General features: G+C 60.7%; 3 protein-coding genes across 9 annotated transcripts; 1 reads left to right on the top strand and 2 right to left on the bottom strand.

Annotated features, from left to right (window-relative positions):
- Window positions 1-2,382: 2,382 nt before the first annotated feature.
- Window positions 2,383-3,620, bottom strand: LOC141751782 (ring finger protein-like). Its single transcript, XM_074609146.1, has one exon. It carries the CDS (start codon window positions 3,618-3,620, stop codon window positions 2,529-2,531), a length of 1,092 nt encoding a protein of 363 aa, XP_074465247.1. The 3' UTR covers window positions 2,383-2,528.
- Window positions 3,621-5,644: 2,024 nt separating this feature from the next.
- On the bottom strand, window positions 5,645-20,923 carry NDOR1 (NADPH dependent diflavin oxidoreductase 1). 7 transcript variants are annotated; one of them, XR_012590020.1, is made up of 17 exons: window positions 20,426-20,482; window positions 19,870-20,004; window positions 18,812-18,889; window positions 18,285-18,382; window positions 17,421-17,519; window positions 16,635-16,736; window positions 15,922-16,128; window positions 15,454-15,575; window positions 14,823-15,043; window positions 14,375-14,482; window positions 13,520-13,634; window positions 12,385-12,531; window positions 11,632-11,750; window positions 10,129-10,208; window positions 9,692-10,048; window positions 8,894-8,988; window positions 5,657-5,865 (listed from the first exon to the last, which is right to left on the bottom strand). XR_012590020.1 is itself a non-coding variant. In XM_074608531.1 (15 exons), exons 1-15 carry the CDS (start codon window positions 20,462-20,464, stop codon window positions 5,721-5,723), a joined length of 1,830 nt encoding a protein of 609 aa, XP_074464632.1. In that variant the 5' UTR covers window positions 20,465-20,482; the 3' UTR covers window positions 5,645-5,720. The 7 variants fall into 7 exon arrangements, 4 of the variants coding, with proteins under 4 accessions (XP_074464632.1, XP_074464630.1, XP_074464631.1 ...); XR_012590019.1 differs by having other exon boundaries at window positions 5,645-5,865; window positions 9,692-10,208; XR_012590018.1 differs by having other exon boundaries at window positions 9,692-10,208; window positions 20,449-20,923.
- TMEM203 (transmembrane protein 203) lies at window positions 20,623-21,367 on the top strand. The gene has a single exon (XM_074608533.1). It carries the CDS (start codon window positions 20,623-20,625, stop codon window positions 21,031-21,033), a length of 411 nt encoding a protein of 136 aa, XP_074464634.1. The 3' UTR covers window positions 21,034-21,367.
- The last annotated feature ends 542 nt before the right edge of the window (window positions 21,368-21,909 follow it).

Below are 21,909 nucleotides of genomic sequence, written 5' to 3'. Positions count from 1 at the left end.
GGGGGTGGATCGGGGCTGCACGGAGGGGGGCAGTGTGGTGAGACTGGGGTGCGCGGAGGAGCTGGGGGCTGCAGTGGGGCGTGCATGGGGAGACAGGGTGCATATGGCTGCTGGGGGGGGGGAATGGTGCATAGTTGGGGGTACAAGGGGACTGCGAGGGATCAAAGGCTGTATGTGGGGGGCTTCGGGGGGGCTGTGCCGGGTGATGGTGCCCAGCAGCCGGAGCCCTGCCGCAGCCCCCCGTGGCTCTCGGCAGGCCGTCCCCGGCCCCCGCTCGCCGTGCTGCACCCGCCGTGCCGCCCGCCGCTATCTCGGCGCGCTAAATATAACCCAGTCCTTGCGAGCGGACATTGCAGCCCGGCCCCCGCCGCCAGCCCTGCCAGCGCGCCCGGGCACCGCGGCACTGCCGGGCTCGGCATCCCCATGGGCTCGGTCCCAACCCCGCAGCCCCCCAGGCACCCCATCCCCGGGGTGGGGGGGTTCGTCTGCCCTTCTCCCGCTTGTAGCAGCCAGAGGGGCCGGCAGCCGGGCGAGGGGAGCGCGGAGGCGCCGCAGGGTGCGTTGTGCTGCGTCGCGTGTCCCCCCCCACCCCCCGGGGACAGCTCTGGCCTGGTTTGCCCAAAAGGCCGTTATCCCCCCTCCATGTAATGTAGAGCAGGGACACGTGCCAGGCTCCCGAGCGGTGGCAGGGCACCCCCAGGTGTCAGAGCCCCCCCTTCCCCGCAGGCCCCATCCGGCTGAAAATGCTCCCGGCCAGGGCCGAGCTCCTGATGGAGCTGCTCCACTTGGTATAAATAAATACTCCTCGGTGCGAGGGGGCCCGGGGGGACCTGCCCGCCTCTGCCTGCCGGCCTGACCCGTTTTGGGGTGCCCTGCTCCTGCTGCTGCCTCCCACGCCCCGGCGCTTTGCCGCAGCAAAGCCCGGCAGCGCCGATGCCGAGAGTAGCCCCAGCAAAGCCCACGGCCCCCCGTCTCTGCCCCTGTGGGCACAAGGGCGCGGGTTTCCCGCAGGGCTGTGGGGCAGGGGAGCATTCCCTCGCTCCCCACCCCGCCGGCCTGGCTCCCTTTGCAGGAGGAAGAGGGAGGGGGTTGGTAGCCCGTGTACCCCCCGGTTGCCGCAGCCCTGGGGAGGTGCCTGCGGAGCCTTTCTGGGAGAGAAGGGTGAAGCCATGGCACCTGGTGGGTTGCACAACCCCGGCGCGGCCGGGCAGGAGGACGGGGGCACAGCGGTGACAGCCAGCCCCTCGGCAGGGACAGGCAGGGTGGGGACGGAGAGGGGTGACAGCACACGGGGGCAACTTGTCACAGGGTCAGTGCAGAGCTCTGGCAGGGCCCCGAGAGGAGGCTGGCAGGGGTGAACGAGGAGCAGCACACCCCAGGCTGCGACGATGGATGCCAGCACTGCAGGAGACTGACCCCTCTGATGGGATCCTGGGGGGGCTGAGGGGGTCTGAGGCCTCCCTGCCCCCCACTGCCAGCCCAAAGGTGGCTGAAAGCCTGGCGCTGGCCCCACGTCCTGCCCCTCAGGGTATGGGTGTCCCCAATAATCTGCTGCCAGCCCCCTGCCCTGCAGCGCGGGGGGGACCCAGGGTGCAGAGGAGCCGTGCCATGGCCCGGGCATCGCTCGCGGAGGTTCTGGGAGGGCGGCAGCCCAGCTGGGACACAGCCCCCGCAGGAGCCGGCTGCCAAGTAAGGAGCAGAGCCTGCATCCCGCTCCGCACTGAGCTATTCCTGCGCGCCGCAGCCGTGGGCAGGCCCCACATGGGCACAGCCCCGGTGCCGTGAGCTCCTCTGCCCGGGGTGCCCGGCTGGGGCCCAACCCGCCTGTCCTCAGGCACAGGGTGCCGGGTGCCCGGGGCCCCGCCAGCCCGGTGCTGCCAGTGCAACGCCACAGGGACAGAGCTGTGTTTGCTCTCTTATCTCCACACAGGGCGCGCACAGGCTGGCACCGCTTGGCCAGGGCTGGGAGGTGCCACAGTGAGGACGGGCACCCTCTCCCAGGGTGACTGGGGACCACGGGCTGTCCCTGTCCCCTGCTTGTGTCACCACTGGGCCCCGAAGGGACATGCCCAGGCCAGACCAGACACTGAACTCAGCCTGACACCACCATGGTACAAATGCAAGTTGTATTTCCAACCTCAGTCCGTCTGTCCTGGGCACGGACAGCACATCCCACGGCACAGCCCCGCTCTGCCCGCAGAGCCCCTCCGGCTCCCAGCCCCGTGCCCCCGGTGCAGGAAGGGCTCCCGCTCCATCCGCCCCTTCGCTGCTGCAGCCATGTGTCACCCGGGGCCCGGTGGGATGCAGGCGATGCTCAGCTCCAGGGTCGCCTCCCCCCGCTGCCTGCCCCGGTTCCTCTGCTGCCTCGCTCACTGCGGGCTCACCAGCAGCGCCGGTGCATGCCGGGTGCCGGGGTTCATGGGCTCGCTCCCCAGCCGGCATCACCACCCAGCACCAGACACAGGGGCAAAGTGGGAGCAGGGCTCCTCTCCCCACACGTGGCCCAGCCTGGAGGCACAAACCCAGCGCTATTTATCCAGGATGAGGAAGAGCAGCACCATCAGGACAATGGGGAGGAAGATGAGGAGCAGGCTGAGCATCTCAGCCACCAGCAGCAGTGCCAGCACCAGGAGGTAGCAGCAGCGGCAGTGCCGCTCCAGCCGCCCCAGCCGGCGGATGAGGCAGGGCGGGTAGCGGACGCAGGGCAGGCACCCGAACATGCGGCTGGTGTGGAAGCGCACCTGGAAGCGATGCTCGAGGGCACCGAGGAGGCCCGGGCGCCGCGGTGGCAGGGCTGGGGGCCGGGGGGTGGCCAGGGTGCTGGGGGAGCTGGGCTGGGCGTGCAGCAGGAGCAGCTCCTCTTGCAGCTTGCAGATCTCCCACTCCAGCATGGGTGTCTTCTGGCGGCAGATGGGGCAGCGCACGCGGCCGAACTCGGCGCTGGCTGCTGTGTCCATGATGGCGCGCAGGCAGGCGCGGCACAGCCCGTGGTTGCAGTTGAGCAGGGCCGGTTTGTGCCCCTCGTCGTCGTAGGGCTCCGTGCAGATGGGGCACTCGTCCTCGCCACCCGCCGGCACGCGGCACGGCTCTGCCTCCGTCGCCACCTCGTCACTCGACGTCTCCTCTTCCTCGCCAGAGAGGCTCAGGGTGGAGCTGGAGGCGCTTTCCAGGCTGGATGACCCCCTGCACGGTGCTGGGCTCTCCCCGCGGGGCAGGATGGGGCTGGCGGCGGCAGCAGCGGGAGGGTCGCGCCCCACGGGCAGGGAGGCACCATGGGCAGGCGGCTCGTCATGCCCGGGCAGCAGCGGCTTGGTTGCGTCCTCCACCACTGCTGGCACGTTCCAGCAGCCCCAGGCAGCGGCGGGCGCCTCTCCGCACAGCCGGGGCAGCTCCCCAGGGCCCCCCAGTCCCCCAGTCTCCCTCTCCCCTTGCTGCCCAGCACAGCCCTCCCCCCCGGCTGCCCACACCGGCTGGGTGCCGGGCCCTGCCTCCTCGCCTGCTGCCGGCTCCATGGGGGCGGCTGCTCCACGGCCACCCCCCTCACCCACCACCCCCGAGTCCCCTCGGGGCTCAGTGCGGGATGCGGGTGCTGCTCCAGGGCAGGAGGTGGCCTTCAGCATGGCTGTCAGAAGGCTTTAAAGGCAGCGGCATCTGCACAGAGTCCCGTCATCCCTCCGGCGTGGGTTGGGACGCCCTCCCAGACAGATGGGTCAGGAGCCCCTGAAGAGGGGTTTGTCCCCATCACCCTCACCGATAAGCCACCCCAAGAGGGGCATCACCGTGCGCATCCAGCAGCCACTTTCTCCTCCTCTTCCTCCTCCCGAGCTCCAACGCAGTACTGACCCGCCACGGTCCAGAGGAGAGGGCACCAAGCTGGGCGCTGCCCGCTGTGCCGGCAAGGGGTGCAGGGGTGGCAGGCACCCGCGCAGGCAGCCGCTGCCTGCTGTGGGCCAGGCGGGGCTGGGGCCGAGCCTGGCTCTAACCAGTCTGGTTTGTCAGCTCCTGGAAGCGGCTCAAATGCAGGCAGCCCGGGGCAGGCAGCCGTGCCCGCACCAATCAGCTCCCGTGGGAGCCGGGGAGGAGCTGGGCCCACGGCCGCCTCTTCTCCTCGCCCAGCAAAAATGGAGCCACCTCTGCGGCCAGAGCTCCCCACGCCGCTGCCCGTGGGGCATGGCGGCACGGGCCCTGCGCTGCCCCAGCACAGCCACTTTCAGCTCAGACCTCAGTACACCACACCAGCACGGACCCTGCCCTGCTCCCAGCCCAGCCCCCCAGTTCACACCCCAGTATAAGCGCAATAACACGGCTCCCACTCTGCTCGCAGTCCAGCCCCCAGCTCACAGCCCACGTAGCACACCAGGGCAGGTCCTGCGCTGCCCCAGTACAGCCCACCCCCATCCTCCAGGTCCGTCCCTGTGCCGGGGCCACCTCTCCTTGCCCTGCCCCATGGGCAGCCTGCAGGGCTTGGGAGGAAGAGCGCAGCCTGGATAGTGCCCCGTATGCAAGGGGACGGTGTCACCAACGTGAGGACTGCCACGCAGCAGCTCCACGCTGTCCCCTGGGCTGTCCCTGGGGTGTGGAGACACCCAACCCAGCCCGGGACTGCAGGTTCAACAGCTCCTCGAAGCAAGGCAGCGCTGGCCAAGCAGCGGGGTGGGGAGACCCAAAAAGCACCCCGTTTCCACTCACTGCAGTGCTGTAGCTCCAGCAATGCCCCAGGGCACTGCTCACCTGTACAGGACCCCATGATCCGGCGCGTGGGAGGGTGGCTGGGTCACAGGGGTGGTGTGGCACTGCTGTCCCTTCCTGTCCCAGCCGGCTCCCAGGGACCGTCCCCGGCTGATTCATGCCCTGGGCCCTAATTGCTATTTACACAGCGGCACCGAGTTCGCTGAACTGGGGGAGGAAGGTGGTGGTACTGGCACCACTGGGGCAGCGGCAGGGCCAGGAGGGCAGACAGCCCCGAGGCTGCCAGGGAAAGGGCTGGAGGCCGCTGGCTCGCCCGGCCCCAACTGGAAGCAGCTCCCAACATGGGGTGAAGAACGAGTCCAGCAGCGCAGGCACTCAGGGAATGGGATAACTCAATGGGAACTGGCACTCAGGGAGCTCAGACCTTGGCATCAGGCAGGCTCTGGAAGATGAACTGGCAGCAGAGACAGAGACCGAAGCTTCCTCGTGCGCCCATCCCCTGGAGACAGGGGGAACAGGTCTGTCAAGGCAGCCTCCTGCAGCAAGAGCTGCTGCTGCTGCTGACTAATGCCAGGGTGGAGAGACTCCCATGCAACAGCTCACTTCCTCTAGGTCCTACCACAAACAACGGCCGCTGCCAACACTGTAGCTCTAGCAATGCCCGCGGGGTGCTGCTCCCCAGCATGGGGACCCCTGGAGCTAGAGCACGTGGGACAGCAGCTCGGTCCCAGGCAGAAGCCAGCCAGCAGCATCCCACCCCAGAGACTTCTCGTCTCCGTGCCGGCGTGGTGCGGGCATGGGGAGCCAGGCTTTACCCACGCCAAACCCACCCTCCCCCGGAGATGGGCTCCCCCTGCCCACCATGGCCCTGCTGCCATCAGGGAAGGGCTGGTTGGGTAAATCCACCCCCTTTGCCAGGCCCCTCTCCTGGCTGTGATAATCTCAGGCCAAGGATGATGCCAGAGGTGTCATTTGGCTGGCTCCTTTATTCAGGCAGAGTTCGTGGGGAAGGGGGAGGCAGGGAGCCAGGCTTACGACCAGGTTTCGGACTGGAAGCGCTGGGACCGTTCCAGGGCTGTTAAATGCTCCTCTGCTTCGGAGGGCGACAGGCCACCTTCCAGCTGCAACACCGACTGCAGGGCTTCAGCCACCGCCGCTGGCATCTGCTTGGCATTCCTGGAAGAGAGAGCAGGCGGTGCGATGGAGGGCGAGTAGGAAAAACGGAGGCCTATCTGCAGCCCCAGAGCTGCAGCTCATCGGCGGGGCAGTGGTCCCTGCGGCCGAACCTACCGCCCCTGGCACACAGCGTGGGCTACTGCCGCACCGGGGCAGTGGGAACCTGCCTCACCCTGCAACACAGCCCGCCTGGCGCTGAGTAAATGACAGGCTTCCAGAGGTAGCTCCTACCACTCCCTAGAGAGCAGCGCCGTTAGCCACGCAGGGCTTTTCAGGCAAAGATGTGGTCTTGGTGGCCAGTCCCTGGCAAAGGAGCATCACAGCTCAGTAGCCTTAACTCCAGCCCCTGTATTGCTCCATTTCCCATCACGCTTATTAGAGGGACACGGGGAATATGCACGAGTCATAATTTATCGGCAGGAGGGCAGGAAACCGTCCTTTCATCTCAGGGGAAACATTCGATGGAAAACGTGTCTGATCCTGAGCTGGGTAAGACGACTGCTGTGAAGGAGCAGCCGCTTCCGCCCAACCGCTGCCGCCTTTCATGAAACCCGAAATGATTGTTTTGATGGTGACATTTGTAACCAAAGCCAGCTCAAACCTCAAAATAACAGAAATGGTGAAGAAAACACGAGCTCCTGTGTAGAAAATACCCAAATAGGATTCAACACTTCCAAGCGCAATTATTTCTTATGGGAAATAAGAAATTCAGACTTTTTCCTGGAGAGAGATTCATTTGGTGAACTGACTGTGCAACAACAACAAAAAAAAACCCCCAACTAATAAAAAATTTCCCAGGCTGCTCCAATTGGCACAAGCATCTGGCAACGTCCTTGCTGTTTCCCAAGTACAAGGCAGAATTCTGACTTGCGTTTGAAGCTGATTAACATCCCAAAATACACAGAAAGGAGGTCTTCTTTTTTTGGAAGAGTCATATCGTTTCTGAGTCAGGCACTGATATGCAAGTGCAAGATAATGTAGCCGGGCTTGTGATGGAAAACATGTCAAATATCTCTTTTTAGCAGAAAGAGAAAGACATTTTCAACCTTTATGGGCCTGGGTAAGATAAGCCGGGCACAATCAGAGAGAAGACACAGCCCTGGCCCCCCAGCCCCTGCCCCAGCCAGCAAGGGCCCGGGAAGTCAGACACACCGTGCTACATGGCCCAGGGCTGCTGCGGCTCAGGGACACGCAGCCCAGGATTCACTTTCCCCATCTTTCTCCTAGCATGGCTGAAACTGGGAATGCTACTTTCAGGGGGGAAAAAAAGGCCATTTTCAGGCTACCTCACCTACACCTTCCTATTTGGCCCCCCACTGGCAGCTCAGAGCCTGCGGGCCAGGGAGGGGCACTGTGATCCCAGGCGTCCTTACAAGTGGCGTGGGCTGTTCAGGAGGGGTGGGCAAGTGCCCACTGCAAACAGGACAGTTGCCACTTGTACAAGGAGGACGAGGCGCTCGGATCCCACCTGCCTGATCAGGACTGAGGGCCACCCCGTGCCAGGGGCGAAGACCCCAGTGAGACGGGTCTTGGAGCAACCCCAACGTCCAAAACACCACCCTCATGACCAACCCAAAATCCTGCAATGGGGAGAGCTGTGCAAGCCTTGCTCTTTCCAAGACACTGATCCTCTTTTGGCAGCCCCCAGGGTAACTCCATCAGGACCAGAAAGCGGCAAAGAGGATGGAAAGAGAGGACAGAGCCATGGGGACAGCATGCCCGGTGGTCACCCAACAGCTGCCCAATGGTCTCAGCATTTGGGCTGTGGCTGGAGGCACAAGCCCAAGCCCCAGGTGCAGCTTGATGGAGGAAACCAAACCTGAACCCCAGATCTGTGGGTAGGAATCACCAGTTTGGGGTAAGTGCCCCAGAAAGCCCCGCCATGCAGCGAGGCATGCCAGACCAGGCGGCAGCGCTGGTGCAGCAGTGAACAGGGCGGTGGGCGGCTTGGCCTCCGCTTCCTGGGCAGTAAACAAAAATCTCCTTCTCCCAGGAATGCAGCAAGGCCAGTCTCGCTCTGCGAGGCACCGGGCAAGTTCCTGCTCTCGTGCGGGACAGGCAGGAAAGAGCCTCCTGCAATTGCTGCTCGTGTTGACAGCAAGGCACAGGTTTGCACAGCGCTTTCCAGGTCATGGGGTGCACGACAAACACCATCGCCAGCCTCTCGCCAGCTCAAGGAGCCCAAAAGCATTTCACAACGCTCGCCCCGGGCAGCGGGTGAGCAGCCTCCTCCCTGCCATACAGGCAGCGACAAGGGCAGGCAGGTTAAGGGCTTTTCCCAGGAAAGCAGACACAGAGCCACGAACAAAGTTGCAGATGCTCTGACTCCAAAGGCCAGACCCTGCTTTTGGTTTGAGATTCTCTACCAGCCTAAGGTGAACAACCACCTGGCGAACAACTGTGCTGCCAAAGGAGGCAGGCTACGGTGCAACATGGCCTGTCCCTGCCCCGGAAAGGCAGATGTGGGTGCAAAGAGTCAGCCACAATGCGCCAAGGGTCCCAAAAGCTGTTGCTCACAAGCCCCAGCACCAGTGGAGTGCTGGTATATTGTGCTTTAAAAGTCTCCTGCCCACCTGAGCAGCCACAGGAACTACGCAAGCCTTTTTCTCTGGTTTCACCAAGCCCCACTGGAGGAGAGGGGTGTAAAGAGAGGCCAGAGCTCTCCTGTGTATAGATTTGCCGTGGGTCAGGGGCCAGGCTGCCTGCTTTCAGGTGACACCAGTCACAGGCAGTTGGAGGGATGGGCACACGGGGTCGGCTGGAGCACCTTTCCCGCCGTGCCAGCTCTGCCCCTCCTAACCGGAGCACAGGGTAGGGGAGAAACAGCCCTCTCAGCCCAGGGCTTGCGGAGCAGGATGTACGGAGAGAAGGAACAAGCAGGACCTTCTGCGGCAGTCAGTGCAGCCCCCAGAGACCTGCCACCACGCAGGGTGTGCTCGCTCTGGAGGGTGATGAGTCGAGGGAATGAAGACGCAGCGATGTGCAGCCCCGCTCCCCCAGTCCCTGCGTGGGGACATCACTCACTCACCCAGCCAAGTAGACGTGAGCGCTCCCACTGCTCAGCAGCTCCCACACCAGCCTTCGGTTCTCCCGGATGCGATGCTGAACGTAAACCTTCTCCTCCTGCAGGGAAACACGGCGCTGAGCCCACCGGCCCTGGCCGCGGCCCCAGCCCCAACCCCAGCACGCCTGCCCGGCCCCTGGGGACTGTCCTCAGGAGCTCTTTGCAAGAGCTCAGGGCAGCACAGCCCCCCAGCATAGGGGGGCACTGGGAGAAGCAGTTGGATCAACTCTCACACAGGGAAGGGGATCCCCACACCTCATGTCAGTGCACTGGGATGGGTTGGGGGAGATGGGTGCAGCAGCAGGAGCTTCAATGAGGAACATGCTGTGAGTAGCCCCCCCCGAATCCTTTGTCTGCCCCCTGCCTGCTCCAGCTCTGGTGGACCATGAGCTGGGGAGTCCCCACAAGGGCTCCCCCTCCTTCCCTCTGCTCTCCCTGCATGGGCAGAGGAGGCTCGCTGGCCCCCCTGTGCCAGGGCTGCCGCAGGTCAGAGACCCTTCCCCGCACCCCTGGCTGCCGGTCCCAGCCCTGTCACCTGCTGGAGGCCTGAAGCAGCTAGGAAGGGCAGGAAGCTTGGAGAGACAGCCTTGGTCCCACTCCCTGCCCCTCCGCTGAACTTAGGGACTGGATACGCCTGGCTTTTGGCACAGTATAGCCCAACCAAGGAGAGTTCCCAAAGGGTTAATCCACAAGACTTCTCGCATTCAAGCAACTGCCTACAGCTCTGGCTCCTGCCCAAGAGGAACACCATTGCCAACGTGCCTGAATTCACTGCCGGCCCAGATGGCTCCTCCACGACAAAGGTGACAGTGTGATGGAGGCCAGGCCCTCTGCCGCGTGTTCCAGCACGCCAGGCTCTGCACAGCACTGAGCTGAGCTGCAGGCACAACCTCCTCCCCATGTCCTCCTCCCTCCGTCAGCCCCAAAGGCAGCAAGGCTCTTGCTGCATCGCAGGCTCCCTGTGGGCTGCAGTTTGGAGGTGTGCGTGGGAACAACCCCCAGCCCCGGCTGTCACAAGAGCTGGTCACCGCGCGTCAGCAGGTCCCACGCAGCTCCACTGGTTGCATTGCACTGGAGAGTCAGGTCACCCCCGGGCACAGCTCCACTGCTCCGACCCGGCTGCCGGCGATGCAGGAGGTAAGCAAGCCCGTCACAAGCACCAACACAGCCAGCTGGTTGCTCAGCTTCAGCATCATTACCATTAATCAGCTAAGTGCTGACAGAGGCTCTGCCGACGAGGTTAGGGCTCCGAGCAGGTCATTTAAGGACCAGCAGCTACCTAGAAACCAGAGGACCCCAGTGACAAACTCAGGTCACGATGTCTCAGCTAAACCCCAGGGCATCCTGCTGAGAATTAGCGACAGCCGCATTAGGCTGGGATCAGTCAGTCTGCACCACGGGGCAGACGTGATGTGACAGAAGGTCACTGCAAAGGGGACCTTACAGAGAGAAGAGGGAACTCCTCCTCAGCTGTGGGGTGTCCCAGCTCCTGCCAGTTCTTTGAAAACAAATTTTTGATGAGTTAACAGCTGTGGTATCTCCTAGAGGCGCAGGTGCAATGGCCCAATGTGGCACATCCTACCTGGCTGCGCCCCCACTTGCCTCCCTGTTACAGCACTGCAAGGACTTGGTGGCAGAAGACCCTCAGGACAAACTGCTTCCCCCCACAAAGCAGGCAGAGAAGGGAGGCCAGAAGGCACACTCTGATGCAAGTCCCATCCCTCCAGCGTCTATGAGGGCAGGAGGAGGCTCTGGGGCTGCTCTCCAGATTTGGGGAGCAGCAGGTCCCCTTTCACTGTGTTAGCCACCAGAAGACAGACAAACTAGTCATCCAATAAACCTCTGCAGTGCTGCTCCCATTCATCAAAGGCTTGGAAAGCCTTCATAGTGGCATTCAACTCATGCCTTACAAGTGACTGGATAGAAGATGCTGGCTTCATGTCAACGCATGCACACAGCCAGGAGAAAAGGGCTGGGGCAGCTGAGCTACACAGAAATACCCATTCTCACTGACCCTTTTTATCAGATCTCTCTATTTCAAAGGCAGGGTGAGCTTTCAGTGCCATCAAGGGAACGGGCGAAACAGTGAAACAGAGTCCCAGCTCACGGAGCCTGTCTGGCAACATCAAAAGCCCCGCAGCCCAGAGAGGGGCTGAGAGCTGCCCACCAAAGACGCCGCCTGGGAAATAAGGGAGCAAAGTGAGGGACTGAATTGTGGGGGTGCTTGTATCTCTGGGGAGCTTTCTCCTGCACGGATGAGACTCGGGGAGAGCTGGCATGGAAGCCAAGCTCCTCAGCTTCAGCCAGTGATCAGAGAAACACGGTGGGGAGGGTGGCACTCAACCAAGAAAGTTTATTGCCTGGTGACCCCTCCGAGAGGCTTTGGAGCCTTTATCACTCATGTGGTCCAGCCAAACAAAACTGGCTAATGCCTTATCTGCTTTGGCACTCACCAGCCCCATCCCAGCAATCTTTCTAGCTCAACTCAGCCAGACACGTCCCGGCTGAGCAGCTGCACTGCAGTGCCGGTGGGGATCTTGGCCAGCACCAAGGTGGTGTGAGTGAGCGAGCTGAGCACTGTGCCACCCCACCAGGCCCTTCGCACGCCATGCCAACAGGTACAGGGGCCAGAAACACTGGCAGAGTCCTACCAGTGCTGCCTGAGATGCTTCTGTATCCTCCTTTCTCCTCTGGGAACTAACCTGGTCCCTGGAGAAGGCCGTGAAGAGTGTCAGGAAGCCCTTTGTCACAAGCTCTTCCCACTCTGCCTGGCAGTAGAAGTCTTTGGATTTCTGGCGGCAGCCGAAGAACAAGCAGTTCCCTGCAGAGAGCAGACCAGAAGGGCCATGATGGGTGGACCAAATGCCCTGTGAATACTGGGGACCACCGGTGCCACAGAGCTCCAAGGCTCTCACCTCTTTGCCAGGCCTGGCTTACAGCCCTGACCTGGAAGAACCAGGACTCAGGAACTGTGTGACCATTAAGCCAGGTGGCTTGTGGCAACCAGAGGCCCCTTTGTGCTGGGGAGGCAGGGGCAGGTAGGGCAAGAAGAGCCCTCCAGGGCTGCCTGTTCCCCTCGACCAGCCTCAGCTTCCTGCTGAGACCCGTAGCTGAGCCAGGGGAACGACGATGGGCAGAGGCACGACTTCTTGTGCAGCAGAAGACGAGTTCAACAACCCATCTCCACTCACAGAGAGCCAAGAAAGAGCCTCTGCAGAGCCCTGCCCTGACCCAGGGAGCAGCCTTGCAGTGCAGCCTGTGAATAACCACACAGGTTGCGCACACCAGGCTCTGGTCCTCACCTGCCCCAGAGCCCAGCTTGCTCCCAGTCAAACATAGCAAAGGCCAGGCCTGTCCAAACCTTCAGGAGCCCCAAGTCCCACCTTCCCGTATGCTGAACGCAGACCTGCCTGCAGCAAGGGGCAACCCATGTCCCTCACAGGACCACCCCTCACCTCTACCTCCTTGTGCCACCCGCTCCTGTATCGCTGCTCGGAAAGGTGCCACCCCTGTGCCAGGGCCAATCATGATCACGGGGGTGTCAGGGTCAGCTGGGAACTTCATTCCTCCTTTCTTCACCCAAAGAGGCACCCTAACATCACCTGCAAAACAAACAGACTGACTAGCATCACCCCACCACCTCTGTCTTTGTGACACCCCGCAGAGGGCCAGCTACACATCCAGCTCTTCCAGGATGCTCCAAAGATATGGACAGCATCTGGCTTACCACAACCCTGGGACCAAGGCACCCCTGGTGCCACAGGGACACTATGTGTGTATCAAAAGCACTTCAGCCATCTCAGCATGGCCTCTGCAAGCACCTGAGGGAACCCCAGAGCAAGGCAAGAGTCCTACAGCACATAGGCTGTGGGATAGCCTTCTCCTCATATCGGTGGTGCCGGGGAAGACAGTGGTGAAGACAAGCAGAGATCTCAACCTGGCTGTCAAGTAAAGGAGGGCCAAACTTTCCTCCTCTGGGAACCAGAGGAGGTGTGAAGATCCCCATCTCGGTACTCAGGGAACACCCAAATCTTGCCCTGGAGTCATACAGAGCAATGCTCTACCATCCCGCAGCAGGGAGACCCCATGAGCTTGTCACATTTGCTCGGGGACCCAGCTAAAGGGGTTTTGCGGTTAAAGCAGATGAGCAGCACTCACAGGCTTCATAGGACAGGATGGATGTGCTCAAAGGAAGGACCATCCTTCCCAGAGCTGGTGCTATGGGGCTGGAGGTGTCCAACAGACAGAGTGCTGCCAGCTCCAGGACACCAAGAGCAGCGCACTATGGGACAGCAGGGCATGCTGGCACTGGGAGCAGGAAGGTCAAGCAGCTGGAAGAAAACCAGGAGCTCAGAGTACTCAGGGAAAGCTATAGGACCATGCCATTCTTGGAAGAGAATGGCAGCAGTGAGGAAGGATGGCTACTCTTGAGTTCAGCCCATCCTGCCAAGCCAGTGTGCTCCAGCTCCCTGTGGTGATGGTGACCACCCATGGTCCAAGCAGCTCCAGTGCGTGGCCAGCTGATCCCATGGGATCAGTTCTGTGTGCTGTGACAAGCACACAGGGTTCTCACAGAGTCCAAGCGATTACCTTGCTCTGGGTTGAGAGAGGCCAACCAGGTAGAACAGAGACCACGGCGGGGTTTGCTGAGCTGTGTCTTGTACCGCACTACTGCCATGAGGATCTGGATCCGGTCAGGGTGAGCCTGTGTCCAGACAGGAACCACGAGAAATGAGAAGACACCCAGCATGGCTCTGCAGGAAGAGCCCAGTGCCTCCTCCAGTGACAAAGCCTGTGCCCAGCTCCTGCCAGGGCATCTGCAACACTTGTCCTAGCCTGAAACAGCCACTCAGACATAGAATGGAGCACATCCCTGCCCAAACCTTCCAATGGGGAAGGGGGTTTTCCCAGAGAAGCACAGCTGTGGGAATACTTTGCACAGCTGGCAATAGTAACAGAGAATGTCCAACCCTTGTGGTCCCCATGGAGGGCAAGCACCACCCCGTGCATGGGCTGACATCTGCCAAGCCACCCGGGCCAGGTCCCACTGCCACCTCCCGGCAGCAGCAGGAAGCAGCACTCCCCCCTCCCATGGCCACACCACCCAGGGATGCTCAACAGCCTCTGCGACACCACATCCCACCACTCCCCGCGACGACAACACCAGACCTCTGCAGTGCACTGGGCCAGCCCCAGCACTTGCAGGGCTGCAGGAGAGCAAGCGCCCTACTACGAAGGCTGGCACAGCCCTGGGGTTAACATCCAGCATGTCGGCCTGCCACATGCTCACAGCAGAGCTGGGGTTCGGGTAGGTCGTGAGTGCTCAGAGGGCCTGGGAGTATAGTCTGAGCATCTGCGGCATGCATGCACCGATGGTCAGCCCTGGCTCTGCCCAGACCTTCTGCTCAGAGCCTGACATGAGGCCAAAAAGGGCTGAGCTCTTACCAGCATGGAGGAGGCGATGGAGAAGGCGCGGGGTCTGATGCGAGGGATGAGGTCGAGCAGGTAGTCGGGCGGAATGGCACACGTGGTGTGAGGGAAATCCCAGAGGGCCTGCAAAGCCAAGGGGTGGTGGGACGCAGTGCACCCCAGAGGGCAGCCTGCCTGCTTCTCAGGGCAGCACAGCTTGTGCCACGCTGCTGTGCCGCGCTGCCCTTGACCAAAGGCACCAACTGCCCCGTCCCACTGCTCTCCCCTTGACCCCCAGCACAGGGCCCACCACAGACAGAACCAAAAGGATGTGGAGCAGTTCTTAATCACCAGTGGAAATCCAAGGACACTTCAGAAAGCATGTGAAGCAGACAAAATTCCCCAGCCAAGAAATTAACAGCTTGTCATCTGCCTGGGTGCTTTATACCGTGGCACAGCCCTCACGGAGCGGGCTCTACCCTACCTCGAGAGTGGTCCTGCGGGGCCGGTTGCAGTAGCTGTACAGCTCTTCCTGCCCCTGTGCAGAGCTGAACTCCTGCAGCTTCTCCCGCTCCAGCTCATTCGTAGAGAAGTAGGACAAGAGCTCAAAGAAGGAGCGCCGCGGCACACAGGAGATGTCCAGGTAGTGGGTGACCAGGTACCGGATGGTGCAGGGCTGTGGTAACAGGGCAGGGAGGGAGGTACCTGCAAGGCAAGGCAGGGGGGAGAGCTCAGCGCCAGCCCCAGGGCACGACACCTGAACACCGCCTGCCTGCTGCCTCCACAGCTTTGGCATCCCCCAGGATGGGGCAGCAGTGCGAGCAACCCGACTGGGGTCCTGGGCTGGGGGCTGCAAAGACACAAGGTGTGGGTGCAGCCTGGACACCGCTGGGATCCTCCCACTGGCACCAGCCCTAATGCGGGATCCACGCACGCAGAGTGCTGGGAGGGAAGGAGAGCCCCCACGCTGTGAGACAGGCAGAGGTCCTGTACCCATCAATCAATCCCACCTCCCGGGTCTAAAGCAAAGGAAAAGCAGAGCTCCAGGCTAGGGCAGAGCTCAGGGGGCTGCCTTGTCCCAGCAGGGAGGGAAAGGAGCGGCGGGCAAGACCTACCAGGCTCTGTGGGCTTCAGCACAAAGCATCTCTCTGGATCTAGACGCAGGAGCTGGCAGAACTGTTGCACGTCTTCAGGGCAGTTTTGGGGCTGGATCATCACCACGTCCCCTGCATTGAACCTGCAGATGCAGTGGGAGCTGACGAGCCGAGCCACAAGGCAGGCCCACGGGCACCGTTAGCCCGACCAGCACCCGCACCAGGGGAGAACCCACAACTCAGACACATTTCCAGTGTCACTAACGTTGTGCTCTCTAACCTGGCAAGGCAAAGAGAGCTGGTCCGTGGGCAGGACCCACACTGCCATACACCCCTGACTTTGTCATGGAGGAGGACAGTGCAGCAGGGACCACATCCATGAGGCTGCAGCCTCAGATATTACAGAAGAAGGGGAATGGAAGAGGAAGGCAGGCTATGGGACACCCAATTCTGCACAGCAAAGCTTGTGGGAGTGAGGAAAACACTTACGTGATCCCTGAGGCCGCGACATCAAACTCGATGAGCCGGACATCCTGGAAATGGGATTCTGCTGTGACCCGCTGATTGGACACCATCCGGGCAGGGAAAGGATGCAGCTCGGAGGGAACAGTCCTGGGTGCTGTCGGCTGGAGCAGGCCACCATTGGGATGCGGGGAGTCCTCAGCCAGGTAGTGCAGGGTGTATTTTGGGGACAGGCTGTGGGGAGAAGAGCAATGCCGTACAGTTACCTCCATGTCACAGCTCCTCTGCTTATCACAGCACTAGAAGCTGGAGGCAGGGAGTGGTGTGAAGTCTCCCACCGTATCCACCACCCATCGTCCCTCTCCCCTGGGGCTGGCCTGTGCTAAGGGAATGCAATGCAGACTGCCAGGAGAAGGAGATCCCAAAGGCTCCAGCACCGGTAGAGGGAGGCTGGCTGGGCACACAAGCTTGGCGGGTCTGCCTAGGGCAGAGGCGTATCAGGACAGCAGGAGGGGCAGAACTCTGCTGGGGCAGCTGACACCCCCACCCAAGGGACACCCCATCCAGAGAGAGATGAGCCACCTGTGGCTACAGTCCAAGGGATACTTGGGACACCAGAAGCTGTGCGGGAAGGCCTCCTGGTCAAAGCAGGGCACATCTCCATCCTGGAGAACAGCCAAGGAAGCATGGCATTTCACACCAGCCAGCTCCAGCAGTCCCTGCCTACCCTCTGCACTCACCGTACATCTGGACTGACGATCTCAAGGCCAGGAGGGAGAGGATACAAGGCAAGGATCTTGTCCCATAAGGCCAGGAGCCATGGATCGACCACTGCATCTGGCCTGCAAGGGGGAAAATTCGGGCTGCAGCAAACCTGTGACTCTCCCATCATCCTGCCATGCTCAAGTGCTGCTACTGTGCACCGAGACAACGCTGAGCCACCCCTGGGTAACCACCTCAGCTCCCCTTCCACAGTGCAGGCAGCTGCTTCATGCCTTTCCCTTCCAGCTTCAGGTGCAGAAACATGTCTCAGCCACTCCAAGCGCCCACCCGCTTTTCAGGGCGTAACCACTGACATCTGAACAGAACAACCAACCCCCTGAGCCCAGTTGGTGGCAGTCACCGACTCCCCCAAGCCACACACCACCTCTGCCCTGTGCGAGAGCAGCAGCACAGCTCAGGCTGCTGTAACACCTGCAGGTATGTGTCTGTGTGACACAGCCGTCCTCTAGTCTGAACAGGACTGGGGCAGAGCCAGGAGACGTTGAAGGTCGTGGGACACCCTGGAGAAGCAAGTGACACAGGTCCTGGCACAGGAAAGTTAAAAGCAGAGACCAGCACATTCACAGAGAGCAGCAGCAGGCTGCTGGTAACGTCTGGGGCACAGGAGCAGCCCCGTGGTGGGAGCAGCAGGCTGCTGTCCCCAAGGCTGGGGTAAAGCACACACAGCCCTGCTGCCAGCCCGAGGACAAAACTGTAGCGCACCCCAGAGCTCCCCCCCCACCACCCCTCTACTGGGCTCTTACCCCAAGTCATGCTGGTCGTCTCCCAACGCCACTGGCAGCAGAGGATTGCCCCCAAGCTGTAGCACCCGTTTGTGCAGCTTCTTCGCAACAAAATTAAACCTAAGCAGAGAATAACCGTGGCTGCAGAGGGCAGGGTTGCTCCAGCAGGACAGCAGGCACTGGCTACATGAGCCAGCACAGGCTGCCAGGGCTACAAGAGGCCAGAACCAACCTGGCCCTGTGCCCTGCCCAGCCTATGCCTCCATCCTGAGGCAGCTCAGAGAAGCAGCTGGCTGCCACTTGCTGGGCCACACAGGCTATGCCCAGCTTCCCAGAAGGGACTCGGGCAGTCAAGCTTCCCTTCAGAGCAGCTTGTTCCCCAGGCAGAGAAACACTCCCTTCCCTCTGCCCCTCGGAGCTCAGACGTGCTCCCCGCCACCCCACTACAGCTTTTCCAGGCACATGGGAATACTGTCTTGGGAGAGAACTGGGACTAACAGGGCTGGCTGCCCTGTTTCATGTCGCCTGTGGGCTTAATCCACTGAAAGTGCTGTGGCACAGGCTTTCCTGCAATTCAGACAGAGAACTGCATGGCTGTAATAACTGCCTGAAAAATGATGTCTGACACACTGCGGCAAAGCACCTGTTTGAACAGACAAGGAAAGAAATGCGTAGAAGCCCAGTTCCTGAGGGTTAGGAGGGACACAGGCTGGAACGGCAAGGATTTTTAAGGCTGGTGGGAATTACATTTCATCTGAGCTGCTGCTCTAGAGTCAGGGTCTGTCTCCCCATATCCCCTTCATTCTCCAGCCACTCTGGTCTCGCCTGCAGCCGGAGCTGAGGAGCAGCTGTCGCGGGCAGGCAAGGAGCCGCAGAGCTGCTTACTTGGGATAGGAGGAGTCACCAAGGCCCAGCACGGCGTAGTCCAGCTGGCAGAGGGAACTGGGTGGCAGGTTCTTCCGGAACAGAAACCGCCAGAACATCTATGAAGGACACAGCTGTGGAGTCACGCTGCTGCCAAAGAAGCCTTCCCTGCCTGCCTGTCCCTACCTCCCCCCTTGCCCACCCACTGGGACCCTCCTGCCCTCTGCTGGATCCCAACAGAGTGGGGAGCACAGCAACCTGCAGAGGTGACCCCTGAAAATAGCCACCGCTGCTACGTACCAGACGGATGATGCTCTGTGAGCCCTCCACAAACCCAAGGCTCCTGTGACGGTGGGGTCCCTCTCAGCTGTTTAGCTGCTGAAACCCCACCAGCTCCCTGCCCGTGTCCCATCAGTAACACAAGATGTGACTGGTGCTGCTCCAAAGCTCCCCACTTCAAAAATAACCAGTGCTCAAGCTGCTCGAAGAGAGAAATGCACTCACTGGACCAGGAATATAAAAGCAACATGGACAGGAGCACATCCTACCTTCATGTTGTCAGGTGGGTCACCCTGGCCAGTGGTTGCACACACAAAAACCACCAACAGCTCATTGATGAGGTTGGCCTGCGGGCACAGACAGGGAAAGGGGCACTGAGGTCATGTGTCCCGGCTGTCCCGACACAGCTGCTCACATCACATAGAGTTCACGGACAGACCATGCTCAGAACGAAACACGCAGCCCTGCATGGCAAATCTCCCCCAGAGGCTCTGCAGCAGCATGTGCTGCCTACACGCTGCCGGTGCCATCGGCTGCTTGGTGCTCCTCGCCTTGCAGGGTATGCCTGTGTATCTGTCATCTAACACGGACTTGTAATGGTTTAACCCCAGCCAGCAACTAGGACCATGCAGCTGCTCACTCACTCCCCCTTGCCCCGCTCAAGAAGGGTAGGGAAAAGAGGGAGAAAAGGAGGGGGGAGGGAGGAAAAAAAAAAATCAAACAAAAAACCTTATGAGTTGAGATAAAGACCGTTTAATAGAACAATAACAAAAAAAGGAAAATAACAATAATAATGACACAAGTCACTCTTGCCAGTTGGTGAATTGGTGAAATTGGCAGCTTCCGAAGCAGCAATCCCGAGTACCTGCCCCCCAGGTAACACCATTTATATATCAAGCATGGTGTCTATGGTACAGAATATTCCATTGGCCGTTCCATTGGTCTGTCTATGCTCCTTCTCAGCTTCCGTGGGAAGCTGAAAAAAGTCCTTGACTAGTATAAACATCACCTACCCACAATTAAAACAATATGCATTACTGACATTCCTTTCATACCAAGTCTGAAACACAGCAACCACTAGAAAGAAAATTAATTCTGCCCCAGCTGTAACCAGGACAGAACTCTATCCCAAGAGTCACTGCTCAGTTTTCACATGTTTTCAGCTGCATTTCGCACAAGCTGCCCTCAGGAAGGGCAGAGAACCAGGGTCTGGTGAAATACAGCAGGTCACAGGGAGGGTGAAGGATGCCCAAGCACCAGAAACGGGGTCAGTGGAGATGGAGCAAGACCAGGAGTGCCTGGAACCCCCCTCTGCCTCCCCACTCACCACCTCATAGCTGTCCAGCGCCTCTACCCTGCATTGGAAATGCCGTCGCTTGGCTTCTCTGCCAATTCTCTCAGCTGTGTCTTGAGCCGTCCCAGTTTGGCTGCCGAAAAGAATGAGGAGTTTCCGTTCTGTCATCTGCAAAGAGAGAAAAACAGCGTAAATCACCAGGAGATGAGGGGCTGGGAGCCCCAGCCTCCGGCTTCGGCCTAAGCCCTGGCCCCTAGCCCCCAGCTCTGGCCTAAGCCCTGGCCCCCGGCCCCAAGTCTCGGTCCCCAGCCCCAGCCTAAGCGCTGGCTGGCCCCCAGCCCCGGCCTAAGCGCTGGTCCACAGCCCCGAGACCCGGCCCCCGGCTCCAGCCTAAGGCCTAGCCCCCAGCCCCGAGACCCGGCTCTGGCCTAAATCCTGGCTCCCGGCTCTGGCCTAAACCCTGGCTCCCAGCCCCGGCCTAACCGCTGGCCCCCAGCTCCGAGACCCGGCCCTCGGCCTAAGCCCTAGCCCCCGCCCTAAGCCCTGGCTGGCCCCGAGACCCGGCCCCGAGACCCAGACCCAGCCTCACCGTAGGTGCCACCATGCCCTCACCGTTCCCCTTCCCCATCCCACCGCTTCCGGTTCCGTCACTAGCGGGCGACGCCTCCCTTCAACGTCATCACCCTGCGCCGCCGAGGAGGCCCGCCGCGGGCTGAGGCGCCGGGGGCACGGGGGGTGTGTGTGTCCCCCTCCGGCAGCGCCCATGTCCCCGCGGCCGCCGCCACGATGCTGTTCTCCCTGCGGGAGCTGGTGCAGTGGTTGGGCTTCGCCACCTTCGAGATCTTCCTGCACGGCCTGGCGCTGCTGGCCTTCTCCGTGCTCCTCGTCCTGAAGGTGGACGGCCAGGCCTCGGCGCTCTCCTGGTGGGTCGTCTTCGTCCCCTTCTTCGCCGCCGACGGCCTCAGCACCTACTTCACCACCATCGTCTCCGTGCGGCTCTTCCAGGACGGGGAGAAGCGGCTGGCCGTGCTGCGGCTCTTCTGGATCCTCACCATCCTCAGCCTCAAGTTCGTCTTCGAGATGCTGCTGTGCCAGAAGCTGGTGGAGCACACCCGGGAGCTCTGGTACGGGCTCATCATGTCGCCCATCTTCATCCTCCTCCAGCTGCTCATGATCCGAGCCTGCCGGGTGAACTGACGGCGAGGGAGCGGGCTCCGGATCGCTGCCCTCACCCTGGCCGGGGACGTGCCTGCCTCACCGGGGAGATCTGGACTCGTAGCGACGGTCATCGGGCGTTTCCCCATCGTGGTGGGTGGCAGGTTGCACAGGTCCAGTTCTACGAGAAGAAGGGGCTGTAATTAAGCACGCTGCTGTGTTGTATAGCATCGTATTTCTTCGAAAGATCCTTTTGTGACGCATTTCAGTTCACTCAGCTCTTGTGTTAGTCTTAAAGTATCCTGCCCTGCAAGCACTGTTTGATATGCCTTTTATTTTATTTTGAAATAAAAATGTACAGAAGGATTAGTTTTAACTTATAAAATTCTTTTTCCCTAGAAAGCATTTGTACTTAAAACTGCTGCCTGGAGAAGGGGAATCACCCGGAGCTGGGGTGGTTGCTGTCGATATCCACGTACACCCCACGCTGCTGCCAGCCTGAAGCGCTGCAGCTGCTGCCGCGCCTGCTCTGCCCTGTCCGAGGCCACACTTGTAACTGTGCGCTGGTGTCGGCAGCAAAGCTAATTTATTTTCGTCTGTCCTCTCACTTCATGCCTTCTGTGTGCTGGCAGGGTTTTATGGGGCCACACTCTGAGCCACGGATAGATGATGTGTATATTTTTGAACAGAAACGTGGCTTTTTTTTCTTTGTATTTCAAATCCATTCCCTAAATATCAAGATAGGGGTGTCGGGAGGGTGAGGCACAGGGACAGGAGTGTGCACGGCTGATTCTGGTTGTGAAGAGCCGGGGGGGTCTCACTGAACCTCAGCTTTGGTGTGAAACACTGTCCTCAGACCTCCTGAAAGCCTGAGTAGTGCAGTATTCCTCGGGGAAATGGGGATCAGTGAGTTAAATG

The sequence above is a fragment of the Larus michahellis genome, chromosome 15 (genome assembly GCF_964199755.1).
Source record: "Larus michahellis chromosome 15, bLarMic1.1, whole genome shotgun sequence".
Classification (NCBI taxonomy): Eukaryota; Metazoa; Chordata; class Aves; order Charadriiformes; family Laridae; genus Larus; species Larus michahellis.
The sequence above is the reverse complement of the archived record's forward strand: the minus strand, read 5'-3'. Positions and strand labels throughout refer to the sequence as shown.